Source organism: Leopardus geoffroyi, chromosome B2 (assembly GCF_018350155.1).
Source record: "Leopardus geoffroyi isolate Oge1 chromosome B2, O.geoffroyi_Oge1_pat1.0, whole genome shotgun sequence".
NCBI lineage: Eukaryota > Metazoa > Chordata > Mammalia > Carnivora > Felidae > Leopardus > Leopardus geoffroyi.
Genome location: NC_059332.1, coordinates 100,392,192 through 100,413,670, shown reverse-complemented (window position 1 = coordinate 100,413,670; position 21,479 = coordinate 100,392,192). Strand labels below are relative to the sequence as shown.

Here is a 21,479-nt window from a genome sequence, read left to right as displayed (position 1 = left end):
GAAAATAGCCTTTGTATCTTTATGTGTGGATAAAAGCTCTCCTTGAGCATGTCGTTACACTCACCCCTTTCTGTTTTGCTTTCTGTGGTTTGCTTTCTGTAGTTGAACTCTTTCCTGTAGAACTGAGACAGTATTCTGCATGAAAGATCAAGATGATATCCTACAGACTGAATATCTGATTCAGTCCCACCCAGATGCGTTAGCATAAACCATTTTGAAATTTAGAAAACCAGAACATGTTTTCAACAAAACAAAATTAAATTAAATGTCAGGATGTCAAAAATAATGCACTACTTACCCACCACTCTAGGGAGGAAACAAGAGAAAAGTATTTTTACTCTTTATAGTACTGGTGACTGGATGGATTCCCATCCATTTGAGTCTTGCCATTGTCATTCCTACCTTTTATCTTCTCACAGAGGTTGTCATCAACATGTCAGATGCTTCAGTGCCCACACTTTTATTTCTGCAAGCAGCTTAGCAAAAAGAACATGCAGAGTTTTAGTCAATACCATTTTGTGTGCCAGCACATGTTCAATAATGTCCCTGGGCTTTGTATGCTTGTGTACTCCTTGTTAGATATATTCCCAACAACAGGCTTATCTGCCAACATTGAGAATTTTAGCAATCATTTGCAAGTGTAGTAACTTTCTTCATGTCCATAACATGAATTATATTAGTCATTAAGAAAAATGTAGTAAACAAAATAAAACTAATTTCTGGTTCTTACACTAGAAGATCATATGATTATTAAGTGCCTAAATAGCAACATTTCAGTTCTGTAATGTCCTTTATAATTATTCTAAACAGGCCCCTAAAAGATTATTTTATTCTTTCAGCCCCTTTGTTGAGTACCTACTCAACACAGGCTTTGTTAACAACATAGATTTTGGTTTGGGGTTTTTTTGTTTGTTTGTTTGTTTTGAAAATTAACAAATACATTTATTTATTTTTTTTTTTTTACTTTTTTTCAATATATGAAATTTATTGTCAAATTGGTTTCCATACAACACCCAGTGCTCATCCCAAAAGGTGCCCTCCTCAATACCCATCACCCACCCTTCTCTCCCTCCCACCCCCCATCAACCCTCAGTTTGTTCTCAGTTTTTAAGAGTCTCTTATGCTTTGGCTCTCTCCCACTCCAACCTCTTTTTTTTTTTTTTTTTTCCCCTCCCCCATGGATTTCTGTTAAGTTTCTCAGGATCCACATAAGAGTGAAAACATATGGTATCTGTCTTTCTAAGTATGGCTTATTTCACTTAGCATCACACTCTCCAGTTCCATCCACGTTGCTACAAAGGGCCATATTTCATTCTTTCTCATTGCCGTGTAGTACTCCATTGTGTATATAAACAACAAATTCTTTACCTATTCATCAGTTGATGGACATTTAGGCTCTTTCCATAATTTGGCTATTAACAACATAGATTTTGAAGTCAGCCAGCTCTGTTTTGTTTTTTTTTTTAAGAATATGGCTATTTTATATGCTTCTGCATCTGTATTTTAAACTTATATATCTTAATGAATGGAAGATGTTACTGGAAGGACAGGGGTTTTTTAAGTTTTTATTTTAATTTCCAGTTCGTTAATATATGGTGTAATATTAGTTTCAGGTGTACAATATAGTGATTCCATAGTTCAGTACATCATCCCTTGCTCATCACAGCAAGTGCGTTCTTTAGTCTCCATCACCTATTTCCCCCATTGCCCCACCCACCTTCCTTCCACTAATCATCAGTTCTCTATAGCTAAGAGTCCATTTCTTCGTTTGTCTCTTTTTTCCCCCCCTTTTTTCATTTGCTTTTGTTTCTTAAAGTCCACATGTGAGTGAAATCATGTAGTGTTTGTCTTTCTCTGACTGACTTATTTTGCTTAGCATAATACTCTGTAGCTCCAAGTCATTGGCATATGTTTTTTTGTCTTGAGCAAGTTACTTATCTCTCTAAGCTTTAGTTTCCTCATCTGTAAAATGGGTAATAGATATGAAAATTAAATGAGATAATGCACATAAAACTCTTAGCCTGGTCAGTACATAAATGTTAACTCTGAGTGTAAGGTATAATAGTAGGTGCTAAACATAAAATTGAATAAAATATAGATGCACACTTTAAGAGTTTTATTGTTTGTATTTTTCCATTCTTAATATTATATGTCTTCAAATGGCAAACATAAAAAGTAGTATGAAATTATATTAGACAAGTAAAACCAAATCCATTGTGTTGTCACAATCATTTTTTTTCCTCTGTGTTTCCTTGAACTTATTAATAATTTTCCATTTTTCCCAGCCTTCCTAACTTGGATATAAGCTTTGACTTCTTCCTTTTTCTCTTTCCTGCATGCATATATTACATTTATCTAACCTCAGAATTATGTTTCAAGATCATTCCTTTCCCCCACCCCACCCTGCCATTGCCACTGCCTAGTTAGAACCCCCTCATCTCTCTTCTGTACAGATGTTAATGGGTTATTTAAAATTTTAGTTGAGGAAACAGCTTTTTTTTTTTTGCCTAAGCAAGTAAATCATTTTCATATTTCTGCTGCTTCTGTTTTCTCCAGTTTTATTTTTTCCTTCACCACTAATCCCATCTACCCAACCTTGTTCTTTCCATAACTTTTAGAAACCAGGTAGAGTTGATAAAAGTCACCAAAATTGAAGAACAAGTCACAAAGATTTTGTTATTGTCACCAAATGTTTTCACAGAAGAAATGAAATTCTTGTGGTTTTGAACTTGAGTGGAGACCTGTCTTATCAGCCTTAAGAGTCTCTTTACATGAAATGGCCTGTAGGTCAAAAAATAAATATACATAATAGATCTGGAAAATATTGAAAGGACTAAAATCTAATCAGTTAAGAGAAGCAGAGTGTTTTCTGTTTTTTTTTTTTTTTCAGCAGTCATCTCTGAGCAGTAGCAGTTTATAAAATAGACAACTTTTAAAAATATACATATTTTTTCAAAACATCAGATAATAAGTGTACTTAACCAACTCTATTAGGTGCTGCAACATAGCAAATAGCTAACTGGAACAATAATCCTTGCAGTAATAAGATATTTTATGAATCTGGGAAATTCAGATAAAGAAGTCAGAACTGCCTTTATAGAAGAAGAAGGGCTCTGTAACCATCTGGCATCTTCTTCATGTACCTGTGCTTAGAAATATATGCAGTAGGCATTCCAGCAATCTTGCACATTCTTAAGATCAAGGCCAACTGTGGCCACATTGTAATGCCTGTTCTGGTCGTTCTTGGTATTGAGGCAGTCAACTGCATGGGTTCTGGTATATGTGTATGGGAATCCTTCAAATCTCCTATCCCTGATAATCCTTAGAGCCACTTGATATGGTATTTCTGCCCCAATTTCTCAAATTTAGACGGTGCATAGTTTTCAGGAAGATGCATTTGTCTGTCAGATAACTGCCCTGAAGAGAGTTTAACTTAATTGAAGAATTGATGAAATTGCTATCAACAAAGATATGTTAACCTATTAGATGTTATGTTAGAAGACTAATGAGCAGGAAGAGTGTTGAGAGACTTCTGTTTTCTTGGGTGCCCTAGGATCTTTCTGGACTTTTTGTTTAAGAATTAGTCTACCTTTTTAGCCTTTAATCTCTAAGATTAAATATTTGCCTCATTGTTGCTTATTGCCTTATTTTCCTTTGCTTCCCCGTACTCATGTCTTACCCCTGCCCTTTGTTCCAGAATTGCCAGCCATGAGGCACTTTCTTCCAAGAAAACACTTTTTTTGTAGGTTGGTGAAAAGGTCCATTTGGCTGTTCTGTTAAATTGATCAAGTTTGGTTTTCTCAGAAATTTCAACCCTATTTGTGTAGAGAAAAACACATGGATAATATATACATTATCTTTTTCTCCTGACAAATTTGAGAGCTATTCTGTAAGTCCATGGTATAATAGCAGGTCACAAGCAGATTACCAGATATTGAAATTTATATTATAGAATGTATTTTGATAGGGCCTTTAAGGGATGGAGAGAATAAAAAGAATGATGTTGCAAATGTTTGAACCTAATTCTTTTGACATCAGCCATTTAAATATACTCCAGGATTAAAAATGAGACATTTTTGTGACATTCTTGTATTCGTTGACTAAGTGAAAACTAAAGCCATTCAACCCCATCATTTTAAGAAAGCAGTTATGGAAGTATGGTAAACTATTAGCAAACCAGTTCTAAAAATAGATCTCATGATCTGCTTATGATTCATTGCTATACCAGAGACTTCCAGAGTAGCCATTTATAGCTTGCATCAGTAAATTAGTAGGATCCTACTACTAGGATACTTTGAGTGATACTTCAGGTGTTAAATAATACAATATGGACAGGCTGCACATTCCCCAATTCAGAGTGACTATAACCAATGAGGTAAAACCCAAATTTATAGGTTTTTATGATTTTTCACTCTGCTTTTTGGCTTTTATCAATAAGAAAATAATCAGTAATTTAGAGCTTCTAATTGGGAGCATAATCATAGCTTTTGCTCTCAAAGTTTTTGTTCTCATACAATTTTTCCATTGAAGTAAATCTTCAAGTTTATTTTTCCTTGCACTGTAACCAAACATTTTTCTGTGGTGGTCACTATGAAAGTCCTAAGAGGAGCCACAAAGAGGCTGTTTCTGAGTTGGATGCACATTATCAGTGCAGTTTTACCAGTGCAACTGTGTGACTGCAGTGAGCACCTTTTTTCCCTAGTTTCTGTTGCTTAGCTTCCCCACGTTAATCTCACCCCTGTTAATATTTCATTCTTCCATTAAGCTGAGTCACCTTCTTCTTAAGTTTAGAGGACAAACTTGTCATTACCAAGGCCTTACTTCCTGTAAGGAACAAGTCATTAATTAAAATTAAGTGCGAAAAGGAAGATGTTTTCATTTTCTTTCTCAGCATTAAAACTGTTTAAGGACAATATAGGTTAGAGGGGTAGGGAAGTAGCAACAAAATGACCTGGGGGGATCTTTTTCAAAACATGTGTCCACACATGCCCTCACACTTCACCCTGCCCCTACCCTCATGATATTCTCAATCATTCTCTCATTCTTGTACTTCAGTGGTAATGCCTCTCTCGTCCCAATTTCTATCAGCTTCTTTCCTAAGTCATATCAAATGAATATGTAGTCTCAGTAAAAACTATGTTTGCTTTATAAAAGTAGCTTCCAATCAGAAACTCTAATCTATTCCTTCTTATATAGAAAGTGTATAGGTGCCATTGTACCATCCCTTCTCCATCTGAGAAACCGAATAGATTTTTAATCTTTTGCACTTTATATCACAAAGAAACAATTCTTCTGATTAAAGCTTCAAATGTGTGGTCCTTGTTCAATTTTTTCATTCCTTTAGGTATGATCCTGATATTCTGCTAGGATATGAAATTCAGATGCATTCCTGGGGTTACCTCTTACAAAGGGCTGCTGCTTTAAGTGTTGATTTATGTCAGATGATCTCTCGGGTGCCAGGTACGAAGCCTTGTGAATATTTTATGGTTCAACCACAGAGTAAATTACAAAGTGAATAAAGACAAGGTGTTAAAAAGTACTATTGTTCTAGCCTGATTTTAATACTAAATTATGTAAGCTCTAGATGTATCGTAACTCCATTATGGACAAATTCAAAAATCAAGAAAAAAGAAAAAACACCCCCATGTTGCTGTTACATATGCTGTTAATATATTTGTTGGTATCTTTTCTTTCAGTCATTTTTCATATACATATGTAAGCCTCTTTTATATAACTTTAGTCACATATTTCTCCCATTTTTATTATGCTTCTTTCATCTAGTATCTTATTGTGAGTATTTTTCTGTATTCTGAGATAGTCTTCATAATCATTATGAAGCACACAACATTTCTTTGGTTGATGTACCATAATTTTATTTTGTCTGGTTCTATGTTTTATGCTTTTGGTTGGAACGCTGTTTATTTTTATTTGGGTATCAGGCTAAAAAATTTACATGAATTTTGAAGGCTGTTTCCCACAAGTCTGATTCTGTTCGAAGGAGGGAGGCAATTACATTCATACCAAAATTAAAGTTGATAAAGCACCTTTCAGAGTTATGTTTTTCCTTATAACTGTAGAATTTTTAATAACTTGGTTTTAAAGTCACAAGTCTGACTAGGACAACAGCATATACTTTGGGTATATTGATGAAAACTAATCAAGAGAACTCCTGGGAGAGGTTATGACTTCAGTACAATGTCTTAAGTGTTAGTAATTTTAAAGGGAAAGGCTGAAGCTAGAAGATTTAAAGACCATAAATATTTTGAACTATGCAAAAAGCTTGGAATAAAAAGGCAGAGATAATTTTAGGTTTTCACTGCATAAATTTCTTGTAGCTTTTGTGTCCCTTGGGTGCTAGGAATAGTGTGGTATATCTCAATTTTCTCAACATTCATTTGGGATAGGTTTCTGAATATTCAGGAGAGGCAGCATGAATGTTCAGGTGTACATATTAGTTTAATTAGCTGTAACAGGTAAGGTATATGACTTAAGATCAGAAGAGTGAATGAAAGCTCGTCCTTTATTTATATACACACACACACACACATATGTATATATATACACACACACACATATATAGACATACACATATATATACACGTGTGTGTGTGTGTGTGTGTATATACATTTTTTTTTTAAGTAGGCTCCATACCCAATGTGGGGCTTGAACTCACAACCTTGAGGTCAAGAGCCCCATGCCCTACTGACTGAGCCAGCCAGGAGCCCCAGGGTCTTGTCCTTTAAGAATACCACAGAAGCCATTTTTATGAGGCAACATGGTACAGTAGAAAGGGGATGGTTAGTTAGGAAGGCAGTAAAGAGCACAGATTCTGGAGAAGGACTAGCTAGGTTCAAATCCTGGTGATCCTGCTAACTAGCTATGTGATGTCAAACAAGTTACTTAACCTATTTATACTTCAGTTTGTTCAGCTGTAAAACGAGAATGATAATACAACTTATCTCATAGAGCAATTGTGAAGTACTTAGAACAGTGCCTAAGACCACAGTAAACATTATGTGTTAGATGAAAAAAACTTGTAAACATCATCTCTTTAAATTAAAGAAGAGGGATGAATGTGTGTACATGGTCTCTCTGGAATTAGGTAACCCTGGTTTATAGTACTGGTTTTGTTTCTGTATGACCTGGGACAAGATATAACATTTCTGAGTAAAATTTACTACAATGCAAAATGCAAATTATACTAACATAATAAAGTGGCTAGGTTAAAGTAAAAGAAACAATAAAGTTCTTAGAACATAATAGACATTCAGCATATAGTAAATATATTTATTATTCCAGATCCTCTAATTAACAACATTTGTATATATTCAGTGTCATATAAGAGAAACACATTTTAATTTCTATTCTAGGTAAAGTCATCACCTAAGAAACTAGACTCAGAACTCTACTCTTCATCTAGTGGTCCATGCAAAGTTAGAATTTCATTCTGAATAGGAATGTCATTAATTGATGTCAACAGATTTTCAGAGAGTTTAGGTTAAAAACTCTACCATGTTTTCCAGGAAGTGACCAGTGTAACTATAAACATATTCATCCTAATACTAAAGGAATGCTTTAGTGTTAGGTGTTCATAAAAATGGCACCAAAAATTAACCAAATTTATTTATTTATTTATTTTTTTTTTTTTTTAATTTTTTTTTTTTCAACGTTTATTCATTTTTGGGACAGAGAGAGACAGAGCATGAACGGGGGAGGGGCAGAGAGAGAGGGAGACACAGAATTGGAAACAGGCTCCAGGCTCTGAGCCATCAGCCCAGAGCCTGACGCGGGGCTCGAACTCACGGACCGCGAGATCGTGACCTGGCTGAAGTCGGACACCTAACCGACTGCGCCACCCAGGCGCCCCAAAAATTAACCAAATTTAAAGTAAAAAGAGTATTTTTAAAATATGTGTGTATGCACATTTTTATTATTTAAAAATATATAATTTTCAATTACATTTCACAAAATTCCTTAATAACTTAGAGTCTTTTTTAAGTTTCATTTGTTAGAGCATGAGCAGGGGAAGGGCAGAGAGAGGGAAAGATCACATCCAAAGAGGGAGAGTTTTTGCCAAGAGAGTCCGCTGATAGTGTTGAGCCCAGTGCGGGGCTTGAACTCACAAACCATGAGATCATGACTCGATCTAAAATCAAGTCAGAAACTCAACCAACTGATCCACACAGGCATCCCACTTTCATAACTTAGAGGAAAGAAAATTGTTTTATTAATCAAAATAGTGATTATTCACTCTCTAAGTCTAATACAAAATAGTGAATTATGTTTCATCTTTAATCTTTCTCTTTCATTTTTATTCTCATTTTATTTGGCATAATTTGCTTGGAAATTTGGTTTCTGTGAGTCCTGATACAGTTTATTCATTTCTGTAGATGACAAAGTTGAGAACAGATTTGCAGCTGAAAGAGATGACTATGGATCAGAAACAATGAGTGAGATAAATATTGTTGGCCGAATTACACTAAATCTTTGGAGAATCATGAGAAATGAGGTAAGGTGCTTCATCTAAAATTTCGTTGGAAATAAGAGATTAGGTCAGTATAACTGTTTCATTTATTGTAGAGTATTAGTATAGTCCACTATGTAATTTATGCTTCTTTGTGAATTATTTTTATTATACTTAAGTAGAGTTACAAAAATAAATACTACCTTCTAAAATGCAAAGCTACAAGAGTATTTAATGTTGTTGATGTGTTAATTTTTTTTTTCCATTTGTGTCTAAGGTAGCAGTAGCTAGGAAAGTCTACAACTATCATGAAGTATTAAGTTGTATGTGTCAAATGTTATATAGTTTCATCATTTTTTTCACTTAATACCAGATAAATTCAGCTTGGCCTTTCTGATTTATTAAGTAAGAAAAATTTAGTTTACACATAAGAAGGAACTAAGGATATTTAAAAACTGGGTCAGACGAAGAAGGTAAATTGGAGAGACAGTGCTTGGAAATAGTTAATAGCAGCTGCCAAGTGAGGCTTTGGGGGTCCAGATAAGGATTTTTCGTAGTATAAATTTCAGCAAATTGTCTCATTAGTTTGCAGTCACTCAGAAAAATAATTCTTTCACCAAAAATGTAAGATCATAGGATCTTAAAGTATGTTTGCATTCTTGAAGCTGCTTGAATGTAAACTTTTATTAAAATGTAAATGTAAAAATGTAAAAAATTTTATTAAATGTAAAAAAGGATACCTACTGTAAATTGGTCTGTTCTCAAATTTTGGACTTTAGGTAATATTAATACAGAATGTTTATATTTAAAAGAAAGCTGTGTTCTTCAGTCGCTTCTCTTTGAAACTACTTTCTCATTATATATTTTTATTATACACTCATCATTAACTATGATCTTTCTGACTCTTCTAGATTTACATAAAACATTTGACTTTCCAAACATGCCCTCTGCAATTCTTTTGGGCACCAAGACACAGTAATCCTTTCACATAAAGAAATATATTCTTTATATAAAATTCAGGTGTCCTTATTTTTCTTATTTCCTCTCTATACCGTGAGCCTAACGTTATTCTCACATTTCATCCAATTTGAAAATGTTTAATATATGTAACTGCTTGAGGATGATTTTGTGTTATTTTCTTCTCAAAATATTATCAGAGCATAAGAATCCCTAATGACTTCAAAATAGCTCCTAATGACACAGCATAGGATATGGAAGGTACAAGAGATTGTGGTGTATTTGGTTTGTTTATTCCATTATATAATTTAAACTGTGGTCTCTGATATTGTCTGTGATGAACACATAAATTATGTAAACACAAAATTAAATTCTTGAATCTTAGTTTCATCCTTGAAGATCCAAAAGGCAGCTATACAGTTATTCACTATTAGCTTAAAATCAGAAATTGGAGAGTAATTTTTTTTTTTAATGTACAGCTTTCTTTAGTCCTTTCAGAGGCCTCCTCTAATTATAAGCTGAATATATAGTCTATCTGATCTTTATTTCCTAGATGGGCCAAACTGCCAAACCGGATAGTCACTTTTTTTTTTTTTTTTTTTTTTTGCTAATCCAAAGTATTCCTGATAATTTGGAAATTTCCAGGAAATCCTGAATGAACCTGTGGGAAGTACTATCATAAAACTTAAATTGTTTGGAACTTTAAGGGTTTGACTTTGGACAGAAGCTGGCCCTGAGAACTTTCATATTAGAGATCCTCAAACTATTTTTTTCTGGATTTAAACAGTTCCAGAAACTCCTTTTTTTTAATCTTTATTTCTTTTATCTATATCTTCCTCATGACACTTAGCAGTTTCTAACTAATTGATTTTAATATGCTTTTTATTAAAAATAATTTGTATTCACTATTAAAACAAAATGAATGCAGACAAGTATGCAAAATGAAAGTGAAATCCTTTTGTCTCTCTAGGACATCTCCTCAACTGTTACACTCCCCTGATATAGTTTACAGTTGAATGAATATCTTTCCTTATATGCCTAGTTTGAGTTTTTTAAATTTTGTTTATTTTTTAATATAATAGTTTTCACTCTCCTGCTAACTTTAACATAAAATTACTGCTAGACTTTGAATCCTCTGTAACAAACACAGTGCCTCTTAAATAGTGCTCATGACGTACTTGTTGATTGCTTGAATAAAAGAATAAATGAGTCTTTCCCAGAAGATGGTGTTTAGAGGCCTTCTGGATATCAACTGAATCTAGACCATTCAAGAATTTGCCACCAGATACTTATTACATGCCATCTCTATAGCCCAAATTTGAGCCAGGGGTTAGATCAATTAAGAGCTTCCTCTATTTTAATAGGCAGAGAGGCATGTTATATGGATGCAGATGTTGATAGGTGGGTAGATGTAGCAATGTGTGGAAGTTCTCTTCTGACTGCTTCAATTTTCTCAGTGAAATAGCAGTCATTGTTCTCAACTGAGAGTGAGCATAGTGGAGGGACTTGATGGGTTTGAGGGGAGAAGAAGAGTATGAAATGGTTATCTAGGAGAATTTGAGGATAGTTATTTAAGAAAATAAAGTATAAAAGCTAGGCAGTGTGGACAGCACATTTGAGGTTCACATCAGAAAATTAAAGTGATACCTGCCAGCTATGTTCAGATTCACAGATACAAGTGTAGATAAGACAGGGTTAGATTCAACCACCACTCATAAGCAAAGGATTATGACTTTGTGAAAAAGTAATTAATTGCAGAGCAGGTGAGGGGCAAAGAAGGAAATAGTAGTGAAAGGTTGTGATTATGATTGTGCAAATTGAGCTAGATGGGAGCTCGGGGTACTAGAGGGAGTAAACTAGAAGGATGAGAGATGGTGGTCAGAGAATGGGATGAGGAGAGGGTAATTATTGGTAATAATAGAACTTGGAGTATGATCATGGGAGTGGATGGCTAAGGTGGGATGGAGGCAGTGACAGGTGAATTTGCCTCATACCTCGGTCTCTCGTAGCAGTATGGAAGGGGACAAGAACAGAGGTAAGGAAACCAGGGAGAAGATTATTGGGGTAGCTCAAATGAAAGTTGGCAGTCATGTAAGGATTTAAAAAACAATTTAGAGGATAAATCCACAAGAAAAAGATGAAGAGGAGGAGGTGTCAAGAATGAGGATCAGGGTTCTGACATAGATCATGTTTAGGTGGGAAAATGATTTAAGAATATAGAGCATGAGATATCAGTCAGATAACCAGGTGAAGGAAGATGCGCAGCAGGCATATACCTAAGTCCCAAGTATGGGGTAGAAGTCTAGATTAGAGATCCGGCCTTGGAAGTCACATCAGAGTAGATGAGCTCACAAAGAAGCAAATACAGGGAGTGATCGAAATTGAGCCAAGGACATTTTTGCGAATGAAACCCTTTGAGTAGACAGAGGAATCAGCTCCTAAGAAATAGTCATAAGATGAAGAACCTGGAGAGAACATTCCTAGCAGAGCCACTAAGGAAGTCTGATGTTTCCACATAAGCATGTAAGCCTCCCATTATCTCAATTTGGCAACATCAGAATCTGTTTGTAATATGTCCTATTAAAATCTCAGTCTGTCAATAAGCATGTCAGGTGCTTTTAAAAAATTTTTTTAACATTTTATTTATTTTTGAGAGACAGAGAGCACAAGCTAAGGAGGGACAGAGAGAGGGAGACACAGAATCCGAAGCAGGCTCCAGGCTCTGAACTACTAGCACAGAGCTTGACATGGAGCTTGAACCCATGAACTGTGAGATCATAACCTGAGCCAAAGTCAGATGCTTAACCGACTGAGCCACCCAGACGCGCCCAGCCTGTCGGGTGCTTTTAAATAAAGACAATGTGATGGGCAATGAAGATTAGGTAGAAGTAAAATAATATACTTGCTACCATTCATATATTGTTTTATCATTTATAAGGCATTTTTACAGACTTGTCACTTTTACATTTTGCTACAAACTTGCGGTATAAATAAGACAACAGAGTAGTGAGGTACTATTCCAGATAGAGAAAACTGAAATTCACGGAGGTTAAGTGACTCGTCGAAAGCCTCATACCTAGTAAGGGGTCGAGACTCAGACTCATTGTAGGCATGCTGTCTGTCTTTAGAGAGCTTAGTGTACATTTTATTTTAAATATAAATATGTATAAAATATAAAATAAAATATAAGCTCTCTGAAGATAGCCTTCCAGTGTCCTAGAAATTTCTTACATCTTCATATTGGTACTGGTTACATGGTTGTGTGTGTGTGTGTGTGTGTATGTGTGTGTGTGTATAAATTTATGAGTTGTTCACTTTAAATTTTAATATTTTTTATATAAAGTATGTGTCAGTCAAAAAAATTTTAAATTGGAGACTCAGGAAATGAGCAACTGAGGGAATAAAGTGATGGAGGATATAGGGCACAGGTGCTTGCTTATGATCTGCTTCCATTTTTCTTTGATTTCATCTTTATTTCCTCTATTCCCCTTAACTAATTCTCTGCCTCTCCCAGTTCTGAGTAAGTTTATTTCTAAAGTGATTAGCCATTGTGTTATGCACATTGACTCTGTGAATGGATAAGTGTAACCCACCTCTGTCAGACCATTACCTACCAATAAATAAATGGACAAGCATTGTAACACTTTATTTATATCAGTTCTGACTTTGATCTACATATTACATTTATTCAGTGTTGAAGTTACTTAGATTTCCCCTGAAAACAAGTTGCAAACTCCTACTTCATATTTCTGGATTCATATTCCAACTTCCAGAGTAAATCACTCTCTATAGATTAGAATATTCTGAAGATAGATCATCTTAGAGTTCACGTTTCCTTCCTTTAGTTTTACTCACAGCTGAGATTATATAGCTAAGTATATTTATGTTCCTGTGAATACCAGGAAGACTGAAAGTAGAGTGGGTGTCCTAAGGTTATATTTGTGTAGTCTTAATTCAGTTTGTGAAGTTGTTCTATTTGAAATAAAATCAATCCAGAACATAGATCTGCCATCTGCCTCAGATATTGGGGACCAGTTTCTTAAGATTTTAAGTTTACTTTGAGTCACAGAATCCCTTAGTTAGTACTTATAGGTCAACTTACATGGCAAGCTTCAAAATGTTCCCTAATGAGAGAGCTACAGGACAAGAGGACCTTTTCTGAAGAGGTTTCTTTCTTTTTTCTTTTCTTTCTTTCTTTCTTTCTTTTTTTTTTTTTTTTTTTTTTGATTGCTTGTGTTAATGAGGATATATACTCCAGCAGAAGTTTAGATTTGGTCTAAAGTGATATATGTGTATTAGGTAATCATGTAACTACCTGAAATCAGATGTTTGGCTACATTTTCTATAACATTAAATGGGAATTTTTTAAAAAAACAAAACCAAATGAAAATATTCATTAGAAAGTAGAAGAGTCACTCAAATATGGGGATTTAATAATAAAAGGAGTTATTCATTTATTTTTGAAAGAAATATTCCAGGTCATTACTGATTGTTGAAAAAAATGATGATTAACTTCCAAGATAATGGGTTAGTACCTGCTTTATACTGGTGACTCTAACTGTGTGTGTGTGTGTGTGTGTGTGTGTGTGTGTGTGTGTGTGTTGCAAGTATACTAATTCCAGTGCTGTTGAAGTAAGACCAAAGATCTTTTGATTCTTTTGGAGATGAGCTTTTAAAATTCAGTCCCTGTTTTACACCTGCTGGGTTATAGAAGTGGAAAAGAAAATATTTTAAAATTATAATACACAAATGTGAAGTGCTTTTGAACTATTCCTCAGAATCCCAAGCTGACCTGAGAATGAGGACTGCTGATTCCTCAGTTTCCATTATGCATTGAAATGCCTGCCATTGTCTAGATTGCTTCTGTCCTATAGGTATTTTTGAGACATTGTCTAGGTAGAGGTATGTTTCATGAATTTGGACCTTTTTAAAAAAAGTATTCTTTTCCCATTAACATACTTTTCCCTACATATTTTGAAGATGGGGAAACATTTCTGCCATTTCCTTTCATCTTTTGCTTTTGGAATGAAATTAACTGACTCTGTAATGTCCACGTATTGGGTCTTAGTACCAGTGTAATTCTTGGAAGCAAAATGAATGCCTGCCCTTAACTAGATAATTCATTCTTGAATCTGTGGAATTCTGTTAATAACCATGTCATCACAGACCAAAAAGTAGGTGTGCAAAAAACAGAAAATTAGTGTGTTTAAAAATGCTTCTTACTGTAAGAGGTGCCTGACTGGCTCAATGGGAAGAGCATTCAATTCTTGATCTTGGGGTCATGCATTCAAGCACCACATTGGGTATAGAGTGCTAAAAAAGATAAACTTAAAAAAAATTTTAATGCTTCTGTCAGTATTTGCATTGGTATAGAGTATAAAAAGAAGTGATGAAAACTGAGATCTCTGAAGTATGTCATGACCAAGTTGAACTCATCAGGTGTGATTGTTTTCCAATTAAATGGTAATTAATTCTGGACAGAATATTTCTCTCTAGAAGGCTATATGTATGTAGTTTTAAACTATTTATAGTTCACTTGTAACATTTTTGCAGGTAGCTTTCATGCCTAGTATGAAAAGTTTCAAGTACTATTTTGGATCTCTTAGAACCAAATTTGCTCGTAAATACAAACATTATTATAATGAAGTCTTGGTTCTTTTGGTTTTTTTGTTTTTTTTTAGGTGGCTCTAACTAACTACACCTTTGAAAATGTGAGCTTTCATGTTCTTCATCAGCGTTTTCCCCTCTTTACCTTTCGAGTCTTATCAGATTGGTTTGATAACAAGACAGATCTGTACAGGTAATGTTTTATAACTCTGAAAAGAATAATAACTCTTTGTTAGTAAAATCAATATCATTAGAGTATGATTTACATACAATAAAATGCACACATTTAAATTGTATTGTGCAATGACTTTAAAAAAATGTATACACCCTGTAGCCACTACCCCAATCTAGACAGTGAACATTTCAAACACCCAGAAAATTCCATTGTGAGCTTTGCAGTCAACCTACCTATCCATTAATCATCCAGGTAAGTGCTAATTGAATTTCTGTTACGATAGATCTGTTTTGCCAATTCTAGAACTTCATATAAATAGAGTTATTTACAATCTACCACTTTTTGTCTGGCTTATTTCAAGAACTCAGCATGCTCTGTTTTGAGATTCAGCCTTGTTGCTGTGTAAACCAGTAATTTGTTCAGTTTTATTAAGAAGTAATACTCCAGGGGCGCCTGGGTGGCGCAGTCGGTTGAGCGTCCGACTTCAGCCAGGTCACGATCTCGCGGTCCGTGAGTTCGAGCCCCGCGTCGGGCTCTGGGCTGATGGCTCAGAGCCTGGAGCCTGTTTCCGATTCTGTGTCTCCCTCTCTCTCTGCCCCTCCCCCGTTCATGCTCTGTCTCTCTCTGTCCCAAAAATAAATAAACGTTGAAAAAAAAAATTTTTTTAAAAAGAAGTAATACTCCATTGTATAGATATACCACAGTTTATCCAGTCACCTATTGATGGACAATTGAGTTGTGTCTTGTTTGAGGCTATTAAGAATAAAACTACGTGCAAGTCTTTGTGTGAACATACATTTTCATCTCTCAAGGAGTGAAATTGCAGGGTCCCATGGTTAGTGTGTTTAGCATTTTAAGAAACTGCTAAATTGTTTTCTTTGGCAATTCTTCTAGTGCAAGTCCACTGGCAACAAATTCTCTCAGCCTTTATCTGTAAATATCTTTATCACAACCTTGTTTTTGAAGGATATTTTCAGTGTCTAATTCTGGAGTTGAGTTTTTGTTTTTTGTTTTCTGTTTTGTTTTTTTTTTCTTTCACCATTTTAAAGATTTCACTCCTTTTTTTTTTTTTTTTTCTGGCCTCCATTGTTTCTAATGAGAAATCAACAGTCATGCTCCTCATTTTTCCAGTGTATGCAAACAGAAGGAATTACTCAGCTCTCCTGGTCCAGAGTCAGGCTTTAGAAGTTTCTATTCTCCTGAGGCTCAGGGATGAGTCTTTCTCAACATTCCTGCACTTCCCACAGTGCAATGGACTTCTGCTTTGTACCCTTGCCAGGTCTTGGCCCCAAGCAGACTTCTGACTCTCCCCCAGGGGGAGAGTCCTTCTCTCCTTCCTCAGCAGCGCTGTTTCTTTGCCTGGAATCTATGATGGGAGGGTCTCCTGCCTCTTTTCCAGTGGTAGACAGCTGCTGCTTGTTACTTAGTACAAGGCACACAGTTGGAACAGGGGAGGTTTCCTGCCCTTCCCAGCATTAGACATCTTTTGCATTTATTCTTTCCCCAGAGATAATGGATCTCTGCTTAAATCCTGAGGATTAGAGTTTCTTGCCAGTCCCATAGCACCTCAAGCCTTTGCTTCATATGAGAGATGAGTCAGAGGAAGATTTCAATCTTTTGTGCCCTGCCCCAGTTTTCATGGGGGGCCCATAGAAAACTACTCTTCTGGTATCTGGGGTTCCTAGTGATTCTAAACTATCATGCATCCCATGCATGACCTTTAAGAATTTATTAACATTTTAACTTTCATTCTTAAATGATTTTATGGCAGCTTCCTTGGCTGCCAGTGCTCTGCCAAAGATGAAATAAGTTATGTGTCCTCAGATGTGTTTGTCACCCTGTGAAATTTAGTTCACCTGATTCTCTTGTAACCGCAACTGTCAGATGGCTTCCAGAAAACATGATTGTGTAGATTTTCTTGCTTTTTATTATTGTTAGACTGGAGTGGTGTACTTTATAGCTTTCAATATCTGAAGCAGAATTTTGTAATTTTTTTTTTCCTGGCTGCTTTCAAAGTTTTTCTCTTTGCTTTTGGTTTTCAATAATTTCACTATTGTGAAATTTTAAAAATTTACCTACCTTTCTTGGTGTTTGCTGTGCTTCCTAGAGATTTAAGTTGATGTTTTTCATCAAATTTAGGAAATTTTTGGCTATTTCTTTAAATAATTTTTCTGTCCCAATCTCACTCTTTTGTAAGACTCCAATTACACGTGCGTTAAACTATTTGACAGTGTCCCACAGATTTTTGAGGCACTGTACAGTTTTCTTCAGTCTTTCTCTAACGACCTATCTTTAGGTTCACTAACTTACTTCTGTCATCACCAGTCTGCTGTTAAGGCCAGCGAATAACCTTTTTGAATTTCAGTTATTGTATTTTTAGTTCCCAAATTCTCACTTGGTTCTTTCTTTTCAGAGTTTCCATATTTTGTTTCCCTATTCATTTGCTCATTAAGACTTTATTTTTCTTTTAATTTTTTGAATATTTTTTTCCTTAGATTCCTGAACATACTTGTAATAGTTACTAAATACAACATCTGGCTCTCTCTGTATTAGCTTCTGTTTAACTGCTTATTCTCCTAACTGTGGGTCATATTTTTGTTGGTTTCTTTGCATAATTATGTAATGGATATTGTTGATGTTCTGTTGTACAGATTCTGGAGATTTATTTTCTTCCTGTGAAGCATGTTTATATTTGCTCTAGTTTGCAATTCAGTTATTGGCTGATCACTTATTGAACTTATGCAAACCTAGTTTTTATTTGTTAAGGTGGTTTTCTGGAAAGCCAAGGTGTTTCCTACATCCCTCAAACTTGGCAGGACTCTGTCTCCAAACTCTATCCCGTTGGCATGTTGCTAGTGCTTAGTTTGAGGTTTGTCTAGAGTAGGCCTTGCTCTAGGACAAAGGCGTCCGAAGGCACAGTTTTTCTGGGCTCTCAGCTGGATGCCCAATTGTTAATAAAGGGATAATGACATCTCTCCTCTGGCATTGCTAGCCCTCCACCCCCAGCACTGTCTGAATAGTTTAATTCCAAACCCAAGCCCACAGCAGCTCTCCTTAGTAAGCTTCATATGGTTTCATCTTCCTCATTTTCAGTGCAGCCCTGGGCCAGTCACTCACAGGAACCCCCCCACCTGGATTACTGACTGCTAACCTCTGCTCCTTGCACATATACCCTGTCCCATAGATTCCAGCTACAAACTGCATAACTCTAATCTCTGTCTCCGTGGCTTAGCAAGACAGCCACACTATACTTAGACTGTAGTATACTGCAGTATATTTTAGGAAGTTTTCTCCTCGTGGGCTGGGGTTCACCTCATGGGTTTTTCTTCTCTTGAGAAGCACAGTCTTGCATTGCCTATTGTTTGTTGCCCAGAAACAATCATCTCAACTGTTATATCAAAGCAGCTTCAGACTAGTCCAATACCAGTTGTTCTGTCATAGTCAGAAGTGAAAGTTCCCACCTCTACTTTTCCTTAAGTTGAACGTAAAATGATAGTAATAAGCTTAAAAAATAGCTATATAAAGAAAAAAAGCCATGAGATTAATGTGTCTGATGTTTGAAAGGAATGAGGCTCTGCTTATTGAATTGGAAGGCCACATGATGATGAGGCTGGAAAGATGTAGCCTTAGAAATAACTTGATGTGTTTAGGGGAACTGCTTTCTGAACATGTCATCTGCAGTCTCCTTTGAGGAATCTCAAGTAAACTGAAATCACAGAAAGCACTAAGCTTATAATGAAAGCCTTATAGAAACAGAAGTTTAGAAGAAGTTATCTACCAGTAAATAAAATGAAACTTTTATTATTTTTTTAATGTTTATTTTGGGGAGAGTGTGCATGTGAGTGGGGGAAGGGCAGAGAGAGGGAGCCAGAGGATTCCAAGTGGGCTCTGCGCTGACAGTTCAAACTCCCGAACCGTGAGATCATGACCTAAGCCAAAGTCAGATGCTTAATCGACTGAGCCACACAGGCACCCCTAAAGTGAAACTTTTAATGGTAATATTAAAGTTACCATTGAAAACTACATTTATTGGTTTATTTTTAAGCCCTAAAGTGCTGTAAATGCATGTTTTGCTACCTCTAATTAGGATGATAAATAATTGTTCTTTCCAAGTGAAATCAAGAGCTGGACCTAACATATTACATAAGGGACTTGAACTAGACATTAGACCATTTATGTTAGATGGCTTGTGTTACATGGAGAGTCCATACAGTCTTTCTTTAGAGATACTTTGGAAGATCACACAATTTTATTTTAAAAATTTAAGTGGATTTTTACCAACAAAGTGAGTCATACTCTTTAATTTTCATTTGCTTTGTACAGTGTTTTAAGTAAATATATACATATTTTATAAATGGTCTCAGAAATTAGAGTAACTTGCTAGTCAAGAATTTCTTGTATTAAATCTGTTTGTAAAGCTTGGAGGAGCCCTGATTATTATCACTTTGTTTTTATGAATTCACATTCGGTCTCCTGAAAACCCTTGATTTATGTAAACAAGTTATGTTCCTGAAGTTTTGTTGTTTGGGACTTAGAATGTATTTTTCCATAAAATACTATGTTTCGTGATTAGATTCCTCTATCAGTCTATAAAACCTCTCCTAATCCCTAATATTACTGATCTAGAGAACTCATAGTAGCATTCTGATTTCATCTGCTTTCCAAGCAATAGTTATTAAATACTATCCCAGTTTCTGAGGTAGGAGCTCTGTGTTGGTAGTAGAGTTACGTAGCTCAAGAAGATAACGTTCAAAATGTTTTTCTTCATTTCCTGGATGTAGATAGAGCCAATCCAAAGAAAAAAGTTCAGAATAAGAAATTTGTACTTAGAATTCTTAAATCTCCTTTTTTTGTCACCTTCTTACATGCCCTGTCCCAAAAAATACCCTGTACCCTCAAGATGCTCTAAGTTCACCACCTACCCAGGCCTATCATGAATAGCTTATACTTTATATTTCCCTTCCTCTTCCTCTTTTGTGTTGCCTATCACACTTGAGTTTCACAAAGTGTTAGGAGGATGGCATAATTCTTTAACGACAACAAAATTACCTAACAAAATTCTGCATTGTCACACTATGTTTATTTTTTTTTAAGTCCACAGTGTAATTCCATTCTCTTTTTATATCACTTGGCTAACCAAATAGGTCTAGAAGTTAGGGATGAAGGTGATTTTATGTTAAAAAGATTGCTTTTTTAATTTAAAAAGTCCACTTTTTAAATACTTTAAAAATATACATTAGGAAAGATACAGAGTGACATCAGCAAGATGGTAGAGTAGGAAATCCTAGGCCCTCCTTCCCCTATAAACACACTGATTCAGCAACGCTTCACAGACAGATTCCCTTTATGAGAAATCCAGAAACTGATTGAAAGATTCTTGCACCCTGGGTGAATGCAGAACCAGACTCAACAAAGCTGGTTGGAAGATTTGGGACACCCTCTTGCCAGGGACCCTGCCTCTGGCGCAGGGCCATGTGATCAGGAAAAGGCCCCTAGCTTCTCTAAGGGAAGGGTATGGGAGGGTGGTTTGCATGTCCAGCACCCCAACTTTTCCAAGGAGTTTCTAACAACCAGCACAGTCTAGCTGGCAAAGCCGAATGGAGATGGTGGTATGGGCTGGTAGATGCCATAGATCATTCCTCCTGCCCACAGAGTGAGTGGATGAAAAATCCTACCTCCCAGCTTACCCCTGGGGAGAGAGAGATACATGCATCCAGTGCCCCAACTCCTCCACAGCTACACAAAGAACTTCCATCTGTCTTTCTAGTCTTAGAGCTCTGACAAGTAGGACATGGTCCAGCTGGCCAGAGGAGAACAAAGATAGTGGTTTGGACTAGCAGATACCATAACTCCCCCTTCTCAGCACAGTGGATGAACAGAAACCACAGCTGCCTGCTTCTTCCTGGGAAGGGAAAGAGTTGCCAGAATCTCTGGCAGGGATGATTGGACTATAAGGCTAGTCCATGAAGACTGGGAGAAACGCCTGCTTTGTCTAAGGTTGGACACCAACATAAAGAGTCAAGGAAAATGAAGAATCAGGCAAAGATGCTCCAAACAAAGGAAGAAAATAAATTTCCAGAAACTGACCATAATGAAACAGAGCTATATGGTTTACCTGACAGATGTCAAAATAGCAGTCATAAAGATGTTCACCAAGGTCAAGAGAACAGTGCATGAGCAAAGTAAGAATTTTATCAGAGATAGAAAATATTTAAAAGTACTAAAGAGAAATCATGGAACTGAAGAGCACAGTAACTGAACTGAAAAATTTATTA

The 21,479-nt window shown here is 35.8% G+C and overlaps 1 protein-coding gene across 4 annotated transcripts in view; it reads left to right on the top strand.

The window, feature by feature from the left end:
* The window catches only part of REV3L (REV3 like, DNA directed polymerase zeta catalytic subunit), a 175,006-nt gene that overhangs the window by 117,992 nt on the left and 35,535 nt on the right, over positions 1–21,479 (top strand). For all 4 annotated transcript variants that reach the window (XR_006717481.1, XM_045499299.1, XM_045499300.1 and 1 more), the window contains exons 19-21: positions 5,345–5,460; positions 8,392–8,510; positions 15,104–15,222. Coding sequence is in view for 3 of the 4 variants with exons in the window: in XM_045499299.1 (XP_045355255.1) it covers positions 5,345–5,460; positions 8,392–8,510; positions 15,104–15,222 (354 nt within the window). In the remaining variant the exon portion in view is untranslated. The remainder of the gene's footprint in view (positions 1–5,344; positions 5,461–8,391; positions 8,511–15,103; positions 15,223–21,479) is intronic.